The sequence below is a fragment of the Scardinius erythrophthalmus genome (genome assembly GCF_964197995.2).
Source record: "Scardinius erythrophthalmus genome assembly, chromosome: 12".
NCBI lineage: Eukaryota > Metazoa > Chordata > Actinopteri > Cypriniformes > Leuciscidae > Scardinius > Scardinius erythrophthalmus.
In genome coordinates, this window is record NC_138232.1 from 34941233 (window position 1) to 34952146 (window position 10914).

General features: G+C 37.4%; 1 protein-coding gene across 1 annotated transcript; it reads right to left on the reverse strand.

Moving 5' to 3' along the window:
* Window positions 1–312: 312 nt before the first annotated feature.
* Window positions 313–10747, reverse strand: senp2 (SUMO specific peptidase 2). The gene is made up of 17 exons (XM_081379842.1): window positions 10266–10747; window positions 9730–9785; window positions 9503–9609; window positions 9319–9397; window positions 9032–9116; window positions 8385–8541; window positions 8197–8303; window positions 8030–8118; window positions 7783–7840; window positions 7610–7688; window positions 6807–6956; window positions 5379–5510; window positions 3622–3828; window positions 3300–3379; window positions 3021–3105; window positions 1801–1896; window positions 313–1708 (listed from the first exon to the last, which is right to left on the reverse strand). Exons 1-17 carry the CDS (start codon window positions 10427–10429, stop codon window positions 1643–1645), a joined length of 1797 nt encoding a protein of 598 aa, XP_081235968.1. The 5' UTR covers window positions 10430–10747; the 3' UTR covers window positions 313–1642.
* Between the last annotated feature and the right edge of the window lie 167 nt (window positions 10748–10914).

The following is a 10914-nucleotide window of genomic DNA, read 5'->3' on the forward strand; positions in this document are numbered from 1 at the left end:
TAAAAGAGCAGCATTTACTTGAAATAGAAATCTTTTAGCAACAAAATAAATGTATGCATCTATGTGGAACAAGAGTGAACAAAAATGACACCTGTAAGACAGCATTAGCTCAACATATGCAACTAAATTGCAAATCAAAACATTAATACAGTTCTTTAACTGCATATGGTGCTTTGATTACCAATTAAACAAAACAGTAGCAACTATTAGAAGATCTTCTGAATTATGTTGCAGTTGTATGGACTTCTTGTGACAGGAATTTGACCTTACGTGCTGTATTGTGTGACTAAGACAGACGACATGTTTCTTTTTCACTTCTTTATTACTTACAAAAATAAGTACCAACACTCTGCATTAATGACAAAAACAGTTCATATGCAGTGGGGCCTTTTCATTTTCTATATTAAAGCTTGCATCAGAACTCACTGCCAATCGAAACGCTCTCCATTCTCACAAACAATTCCACTTCAGGATATGCACTCAAGCTCAAACTAAATCAGAAGAGCCACATACGAACAAATAAATATAGACCTTTTTTCTTCTTTTACACTTCAAGTCAGAATTAAAGCACTTTTTGATCCTGTATTACTGGATGAGAGAGGAATATTGCAGAAATGAACCACAGAAATGTCAGTTGGCACAACTTCACTGCTCCACAGTTCCAGTTCAATAAGAATGTCTAATACAGCCATTGGGATTATGAATATAGCATTTAGAATCAGAAAAATGAGACCAATGCATTCCCCCTCCCCATCATCTAGCTCTGGTTTTTACTTGTGTTAAGCTCTGTTGCTTCCCCACACACAAAAAACAAGCATGTCGGATGCTCCAGCAAGAGGTGTAAAGCCAAAATCTTCAACATTTCTATTTTTTACGGCTTTCAAATATGAGATTCACCCGGATCAAGGCACTTGGAGGCCAGGACTGTGTAGAGACACAAAAGAAACAAAACAGATCCACCGAATACTGTTGCTTTCAGTGCAAGTACCATCATCGTCATGCACATTAAACCTTGCTAGTAAGATGCTCTGAGACTAATGGGTACGATTGTTGGTTTTTAAACAAGTCTTGACATACTAAGCTGACATAACTGAATATCATTCAAACTAAATAAATATATTTATTATTCCTTATTAATCCAAATAGAATGTAAAAAGATATATGTTAATGCTAAAACATCCCCATGCTAAGAAACTCAAAGCTTACTGAGAATAAAGTTCATTTTGTTTTAACCCCCCCATTGTAACATCAACAGCTACTTCTGTGAGTTGGGAACTGCTCACAGTAGAACCAGTAGGGGGCGATAAGACTACATTCTTGGAATGAAACGATCCCAGCCTCACAAAAACAACTGCTAATGAGGCTTCCATCTGCTCAAATCTACTCACACCCCAGTCCAGTGTTCTGCTCCTTGAACCATATTTGCGCTTCTAGTGTTTGGATTAATACAGCAGGGGTTGGTTATTTGTGCAAACAAAACTGTCCGAGAACCAGCAATCCAGTCTGTTAAAGGAATTGGGTGGAATTTTGCAACAGGCCAATATAAAGCCAAAAGTCTCTAGAAAAGAGCAGGAGGGACAGACATATAATGGTCCTGTGCTTTGGTCAATCTGATTCAGTCAGTACGACATTCCCAACACTCCTACTGCAGCAGCTTTTGGTTGAGGATCTCCCAGATCATAACTTTCCTGAAATACGGCATATGATTCTAGAGAGAGAAAGAATAAATTGTAAATATAATTCTGCAATAATTATACATAAGTATATACAAGAAATTGTGTGGGTGTAAATAAGCAGTACCTGTCTGAATGTGAGGTTGCGTCCTCTGGAGATATAGTCAGCATATTTGCATACGAACACACCACAATCACTACCATTCTTCTGCTGAGGGATCTCCTGCAAACAATAATTAGACCTGAGCTTATAGTGCAAGTTTCATTCCTGACCCAGAATGAAACACACTTCTACAGCTGTCAAATTAAACTTTTGAACTCTGTATATGGGTTGCATTTGAGTGCAAAAACAGTGTTTGGCAAACACATAAAACCGAATGCAGACTTAGAAATGATGTCTGCTAACAATAACTCAGTGCCGTTTTGTTTCAATTTATTTGTTGCACCCTCTTGTGGACTGATGTGACAACACTGATTAAAAAAAATATGATCACTGAGGGCTTGTTACCTTTACCCTGAAATAATATTAAATTCATAATGAATTTTGGTAATATTTAAGTAAAAACTTTAAAATCAATTTTCTCAGTCATGCTGACAGTCTTAGGGTGTGTTCAAACGTGTAGTTTGGTTCTCTTGGTTCTTTTGGTCCAGACCAAAAAAGAAAAATAATAAATTTAGCCCTGGTTTGCTTAGCGTTAACACTGTCATTTTTAAGACTGAACCTAAAAAATACATTAAATAAAAAAGGCTTTTATTTTGTGACGGAACTTAACGAACATCCAAAACAATACTGAATTCTGACCTAAACGTGCTTGTTGTGTGTGCGTACCTACATACCGGTATGATGCAATTTTTACCAGCTGAGAATTCACGAAGAGCTTATACAATGTGTAAAGGAGTCAAAACAGCACCAGGAATTCTTCAATTTTACACAAATGAAGATCTGCTGCAAGGAGACGGCATTTCCGATGGCTGTACTGAACTGATAGGCAATGTAGTTCCTATGCCTTGAAGAGCCAACGCTTGAGCATTCTGTCCTTTTTAGGGTCACATCTTGTGACATCACACCCTGTTTTTGGTTTGTTTAAATGTCTTTGGTCCGTTCCTAGATCAGTCGCTTGGAGGCGGACTGAGACTCACCTTTTCAGGGGTCTCAGTCTGCTTGTTGGGTGCGCACCAGGTTTTAAACAGCAGTGTCCACACTTTTTCAAAGGAACTGCACTAACAGAGCAATTGCACCAGTTCATTTTAATCAAACCAAACTTGCCAAGTGTGAACACACCCTTACAATCTTCTTATAGGATTTAATGAAATGAATTAATATTATGTAATTATACAACTGCTTACAGAAGGTCGTAAACTGCTCAAGGTCCACTTTGACATGTCCAAATCTTTTCCCTTTTTCACCTTGAACTCTTCTTTCAGATAAAGCCTGATAGACAGATGCAGTCATTAGGTTAATATAAATGTGTACAGTCGCCTGTGAAAAACAAACTATGAGCACAAACTTTAACATGGATACATTTAACCTCATCAGCACAATTACACAAACTCATTTTAACTGCAAAGTGCTTGTCTTAAAAATATAAGCAGTGAAGTATAACGCTCCACAACATTAACACTTACAGAATCATGTTGCAGATGTCATCATGCCGTTGACCCATGGAGTCGTAAGATAGTACAGATTTCGTTTTTAAGTCAACAACCTACCGTGGAAAAAGGAGGAAACATTACACACAAATCTAAACGTCATCACTCAGACACAAATTAAATAAAAGCTAATAAAATATTCAAATCAACCAGCCAATCAACAGTCCTGTAAAACTATTCATCAGGCACCAAACAGTGAAAGCTTGTGTGTCCTTTTCATTGTGCCGCAAAAGACTGCTACTGTTAATATAAGGGTTTCTAATGTTTGAACCCATGACAGTTAAGGTTAAATACTCACAGCAAGGGACCAGTGAACACCCAGGTGAAGAGGGACCAGAATGATGTCATACAGGAAGAGGTCTACAGCCTTAGTCCAGCGCCGTACTGAAGCATGTCCACCGCCATGCAACTTGGGAAAGAGGAAAGTACTGAAAGAGTAGACCTTCCTGCCTCCTACTTCCTGCTCACTGCGGGACATCACGAGATTCATGTAGAAGTTGATCACCTGAGAGCAACAGGGTTACATGTTTAATAAAAGGTAATGTTTCATAAGAACTTTCAGATTATTGTGTATCATTATTTGTTATGTTAGAGGCCAGGGCCCGTATCCCTAAAGATTCTGAGAATCCTCTCAGAGAGCTCCTAACTTAACCTAAAAATTCCTTGCCAGGAGTTTTAGCTTAGAAGTGATTCCAGAACATTTTCAGTGATCTCTGAGCAAGGAATGGATGGAAAATCCTATCTTAGTGAGGAGGTGTGGTTGACCCCGTTGCTAGGTATGAGTCATCATTTCAAAAGCCGTGATTGGTTGATCCTACAAGTTTGATGAAAATGAACTTTTGGTGATAATGAGCAAAGGATGTACCCTCAAATCAATAAACATAATTATACACTCTAATCTTATGCAGACTGTAATTGTAAATAATATTTCACATTCAAGAAAATATCTGGAAAATGAATAGTAAGCTGTAGGGGTCATAGCCTAACATTAGAATCTAAAATATGTGAAAACTTAAGCTCATTACACCCTGTTCAAATAATGATTCGTGTCTTATTTGCTCATATTAATATCCTAGCTGGCATATTTTGTACTTTCACTCCCATATGGACCCCATTGAAAACAAGATGGCCTATCTCAAGGGGCTGTCCTTAATGAAGTAGAAATTGCAACGTTACAACTCAGTGTGGTCTTAACGAGGGTAACACGGCTCAGCTTTTATCAATGTCTGTGATTGCTGGCTGGTCTATTTATGAAGGCTTGTTAACAAATATCCTACAAACACAGAAAATGGAGAAAAAAAGGAATCGCAAACTGAACTGGACTGAGGAGCAAGGTTTGTTGCTGGCCCAGTTGGTGAACGAACATAAAGGTTGCCTCCTCTGTTGGCCATTTTGTGCAGCTGCTTAGGGTAACTCCTAAGCCACTAAAAGTCCTCTTCCCTGCTCTTAGCAGATCTCACCTTAGGAGCCCTTTTAAGCGCTAGGAATCTTGAGGAATAGCTTTTATATTAACTGGGATTTTCGTGTCACTTTTAGGGGAAATTCTAAGAAAACGTCATGACTGAGAATTTTCTTAGAATTTGGCCACTAGGAGCCACTTTTTGCACAAAAATTCTTTAGGGATACGGGCCCTGGTCTGACCTGCCTTTTGATTTATAAGTATGATGGACAAAAATTATGAAAAAAAAACAACAATTATTTTCATGTTATGGCCAATAAACGTTAATTGGCTGAATAAATTATATACTATTTTGCTTAAATGAAAAATAAAACACTAAAAATGCTATAAAAACATTTAAATGGGCTTAATATGGGCAACATTCTAGAATATTGATTCTAAAATTTGCTAAAGATTACATTTAACAAATTAATTTAGTACAGTTTAATCAATTTACTACTGTTTTTAAGTTTTGGCGAACATTAGATGATGGCAAAAGTATTGTAAAAATAGAGGGGGAAAAATGAGAACACAGAACTAAATATCCATTATCAGCTGATGACCATCATGTTACCAATATACGGTGCATTCCTAAAAGTCTTTTGAAATGACACTACCTCATCGTTGAGCCAGCTGCCTTCTTGCAGGGTTGCCAGATCTCTCTGTGTGATACGCAGTTTGAAAGCACTGCACAGAACCAGGTTTGGATCACTCTGAGCAAGAGCAGCACTCACTTCCTGCTGCATCTCCTGTTACATGATACACAGACAAAAATGAGACTCAATCAAGAAGGAACCAATGTGACAGTGAAACAAAACTGAGAATTTGCATGCACATCATTGTTCAGTTAAGTTCTATTTTCTGATAAAGCCTTTATTCCGAGAAAAAAAAAAAAAAAAAAAAAAAAAAAAGGGTTTACACTTCAGATATTGAAATATCCCTGTTTACATGGCACTCAAAGCTACCCAAGCAAATCTTTCCCCGACAATTCTCTTATTGGAGATGTTCGCTTTTGTAATTTATTGTCAGCAATTTAATCGCGCAGTAATGAAATGAGACCAGAAATTTAATTTCATTCATTAAAGGGTTAGTTCACCCAAAATTTAAATATCTATCATTAACTGAAGCAACGAGAATACGTTTTTTGGCCAAAAAACAAAACAAAAATGCTGAATGCTGTTCATGTGAGCACCATGATACATGCGTGTGATGCTGACGCAGGAGCCGGCCAATACTGAGCCAGAATTCTGACATAGAAGCCGGAAGCGCTGCACTGTTTACAATGTGAACAGCATCAGAGACTGACAGGGAAGAGAAGAAATTGTTGAATAAAGTTATTTTTGTTTTGTTTTTTTTTGCGCACAAAGTATTCTCGTTGCTTCCACTGTACCACTGTAGTCACATTATTACTATTTTGACGATGTTTTTACAACCATTCTGGGCCTTAAAAGTGGTAATAACATTGCAGTCTATCAGGTGTCAGAAAGCTCTCGGATTTCATCAAAAATATATTTTTGGTTATGAAGATGAACGAAGGTCTTATGGGTTTGGAACGACATGAGGGGGAGTAATTAATGACAAATGTCCATTTTGGGTGAATTTACCCTTTCATTGCAATTAACTGCAAATTTTAAGTTAAAAGGCATGACACTGCTACATTCACTCATATGTAAACTGATTAATGCTAATTTCTTTTAAAGGCTTGCTTTAAATAAATATATACATACATATTCTATTTACTATCATAAATAGCACCCAAAATTACTTTTGCATGTACATGCACAGATTTAAAATAATTATTCTGTTACAATGGATATGTTAGAATTTTTAGAAACTAGAATTTATAGCAATCAGGTTAACACATTTGTGAGACATTATTAAATCAGAATTTCACCAAATTCTAATTAACAAAGAAATATGTTTATGCATGTTCACAATATTTCTTGAACACTTATAAAAAAAAAAAGTAAAAAAAAAAATCAATCATCAAACAGAGAGGTATAACAACATTTATAAAGGGCAGGATTTTCTTTTAAAACACTAACCTTGGTCAGTCTGGGAAACTCCTCCTCACTGCGCCTTACTGCATCTGTAATCAGTTCAGATCTGGATGGTAGCAAGGGTCCTGCAGTGGCGTCTTTCTCCTTAAGATTCAACCTGGCTTCAACCTCAGCTGACAGATCCACGTCTACAGGCTAGAGAGAGGGTGAGGAAAACAGAACTGCACTTATAAAACGGACTATACGACGACATTAAATACCATATTGCTTTGAAATGTGATCAAATTACAGCTACATAACACTGTTTTCAAAAAGCATTTATGATGTTAATAAAAAAAAAATTCCAAATTTAATTTGTAGACAGCAACACTTGCATGACATGAATAAGACACTGAAGTCATTTATCTTCCATTCATTCCTTTTTTGATTTAATATTGAAAGCAGAAAAATGAAGAAAATAAAACACCAAGAATTCAGCTTGATTTTATGTTTTTACATTCAGGGGTAGAAATTGTATAAACAGCTTGAATATTCAATCTCTACATGTGGGCTGGAATGAAAAAACCCTTTTTGCTGATTGGTCAACCAAACATCAATAGAATCATAATCATCCGCTGCTTTAAGAATCCGTACTGTTGTGTGGAACTGAGGAACAACTGATGACTGCATGGTTGACCAATCAGCAGAAAGGGGTGTTTCATTCCCGTCCACATGCAGAGATTGAATATTTAACCTGTTTATTCATTTTCTACTTTTGAACAAAAAATGTTTTGAACAATTTTCAAAAAATATTGCTTTCAATATTAAATAAAAAACCAAATAATCTGAAGATACACGGATGCACTTACGATTTTTCTTGCAGTTTGATTATCCAAGGCTCGTTGCTTGACATCACTTCCTGGTGTGCTTCGATTAACATCTATTGTTCTATAGCAGATTTAATAATTAAAGAAATTTGAATCAATAAATGCAGACATGCATTTATAATCAATAATGTTTATGCAACATGTTAAAATGTTACCTGTCTTTAGTCTGCATCAGTGATACTGGCTCCCGCCACACAGACATGTTAGGGAGGGCTGAAGGCAAACAGAAAATTGTATTTGATTGTAAAAAATATAATGGAATCTCTCATTAAAAGGTTAAAACCGTTTCATATAGGGAAACAGCACAGAAGAAAAGCAGTTTATTAGGGTAACGTTATCATCAACACTCATTTGGGATGGGCTCATATTGCTGGGTGTATATTAGCTGTTAATTAAGCTCACCTCTTACTGGAGCAGGTCTGCTCACATCAGTAGTGAAACTGAGGGATGTGTGTCCATTAGCCTTGTGTCCATCAAGAGGGAAATTTGAGCTAAAAGATTTTAATAAACATAGCGTTAATTTTCTCCAGCAAAGCTACAATGATTTCAAAAGTGTTCTAAGGACTTACATTGGAGGCTTCATCCGTCCAAATGGTAATGGTTTGCTCTTTGAGTATTTCTCCGAAGCCATCTCTACTAGCTTCCTGTAATGCTCTCGATCGCTCTCTCTCAATGCCTACTCGAAATAGAAACGCTCAGGAAATCAAAGACATCGACGCACCAAGCTTCCCAGTACATCCAGATTGAGTTTTCCTACCTCCTCCACGGTCAGGCAAGGTTTGTGTGTGCGGCTCGGGTGCTCCATCTCAGGCGGTCTTGTGCTCAGCCCGTGGGTGGTGCAAGTCGGCACTAGCTTCAGGGATCTGCGCATCTCCCTGCCTCTGTCCTGGCTTCCCTTGTACAGCATTGCTCCACTGCTCAAGGAGATAAATACAGACTGTTACAGACCATATAAAGGACAAATCATTTTAGTATCATCAACCTTCCAGAATATGGTTTACAGTTACAAAGCAGAAGTATGTATCTCAAGCCTTGTTTTGATACTTCTGTTAGCACATGGTAGCCTAGGTAAGGTTCATCTTTCATTAATGCTTCTTATTGTTTCCATTATGCATGTTTATTCATAATTGCTGAGTGTTTATTGTTTGGCTGAATTACACCCATATTCTGTACATCATAGGATGTGGGAATATTTAGAAAAATTAGGCTCTTTTTATTTGAATAGAAGTTTTCAATCTCCCCTTTAATCATGTAAAAATGATAAACCATTTCAACTGGATATTCATTTCATCAAGAAAGATAATCCTTAAAACGGTGGCAGATAATAAAACAAAATTTAAAAAGACTAAAAAAAACAAGATTAAAATTGAGAAACACTTCAAAAATTGACTAAATGATACTTACTCAGGTTTACGTAAAGCCTGGACATTGTGGTGGACGTTGGTTGCTGTCCTTTCTTTATTTTTAAGTCCCATTTCAAACTGTTTATCTAAATAGAGATTGAAATCATTACAAAACTGACAGGCTGTATGCACGTATGAAATACACTTTATGTGCTATCGTTTAAATGTTTGGGGACAGTATGATTTTATTAATTAATTTTATAGAAACTGTGATACATTTTTTTCAAGATGCTTCTATATGTAGAAAATTTCACAGATCACAGAGACATGCTGGTAGGTCACACTCACCCATTCCGTCAATCTCACTCCATGAACTCAGGCTGTGGCTGTATATGTCATCAATACCCATAAAGGCAACCTTGCCAACCTGAGGCACCAACAAGCACAAGAAACAAGACAATGTGCATGAAACCAAGGCTGTACAAACAATGCATGTTTTTGCAAGTGCTTAGTGGTGATTACACAAACATACCTGCGTAAAGCCTTTCTGCTTTTCATGTTCGTCCTTCCTGCGGTGTCTCGAACGGAACAGCCCAGCAATCCCTGCAAAAGTCTTCTTCACAACCCTAATGATCACATCTGTTGACAGACAATGATATATTTTGGGGGGGAAATCTTGATAGTAGGTAAGTGAGAAATGTTCAGGGAAGTTGCATTAGGCACTGTTGTTTACATGGCAGATATGGTCTAAATATTTACCATGTCTTGCTCTTTTGACCTCTGGATATTCTGCCACACCATCAGCAGAGTACACACTGAAACCCAGAAGAACACTTCAAGTCAGTGCATCAGACGGATTAAGACGAAAAACCTTTCAAATAATACCCACTAAGCCTCAGAACCACTAGCAATATCCCTTAGCAAAGAACATGCACTTTTATTCATATGGATCAACAAAATAAAGACTAACATAAAATACACAATAAAAATTGTCTACAAGGTTCATTGAATGACAACCAAACCTGTAATAAGACCAATTACGACAAACAGTCCATAAATTAAGTTGTTTGCCGTGAATAGATTGTCTATTGATGAATTGTTTACATTGGACTGATTCCTGCCCCTAATAGACAACTGCTAATACTACACTGCCTTTTGTTCATGTAACTTAAATGAACAAGACACAAACTAACAACAGCCAGAACAAAGCAAGCAAACTGCGTGTTACCAAAAATAGGAAACAATACAAATTCGGTTCATTCAGAAATGAGGAATACAAAAGACTAATACTACACCTTTGGTAGTTGCGTTTGGCGGGCCTGCTGTTCTCCTGCCGCTGGGAGTCTGTGCCCGCGGCTCTTGCTAAACCGTTACCGTGCTCACTAGGCCAGGCTGCGGATTTCTCACCAGAAAAGGGCACGAACAGCGACGATAATCCGTCAACTATCCATTCATACATCACAAACCACCACGATGAATAAGACTCTGTTTCGTTTGTTAGTGCCAGGTCTCTATACTAAAGATTTTGGAGCCAAGAAACGGACCCCCTCATGTGTTTCTATAGCCTTCCGTAGCAGTTACGCTTACTGCGTCACTTATTTGTCAACCGCGGGGCCCTCCCACTATCCACTGAGATTGACGTTCCATCACAAACGAAACGATGTTTTATTAAAACCGGCACATAATTTAATTACTGTTTTTTTATCCGTATATTCCGTGAATGTTTGATTAAATAACTGATAAACGATTAGCTGTACTGCTAAACATTTGGCGGGACAAGGAATGGAACCAATAATAAATTAAAAAAATAGGAATGCAACCAATCAGATGCGGCACTGAGCATCACATGTCTCAAAGCGGAAGAAAAATATCGATTGGATGTGCTTTTACCTGTTGAATGTTCTATCTCTGTTAAACCTTTTACAGCAGAGAAGGCGTGTGTGT

What these genes read in the sequence shown, in the direction of transcription:
- senp2 (XM_081379842.1), bottom strand. Translation starts at nt 10,429, where the DNA reads ATGTATGAATGGATAGTTGACGGATTATCGTCGCTGTTCGTGCCCTTT. An exon ending in GGACGGATGAAGCCTCCAAT is followed by an intron (nt 8,119 to 8,196) that starts GTAAGTCCTTAG and finishes AAAATCTTTTAG; the next exon opens with CTCAAATTTCCCTCTTGATG. An exon ending in CTGATGCAGACTAAAGACAG is followed by an intron (nt 7,689 to 7,782) that starts GTAACATTTTAA and finishes AATCTGCTATAG; the next exon opens with AACAATAGATGTTAATCGAA.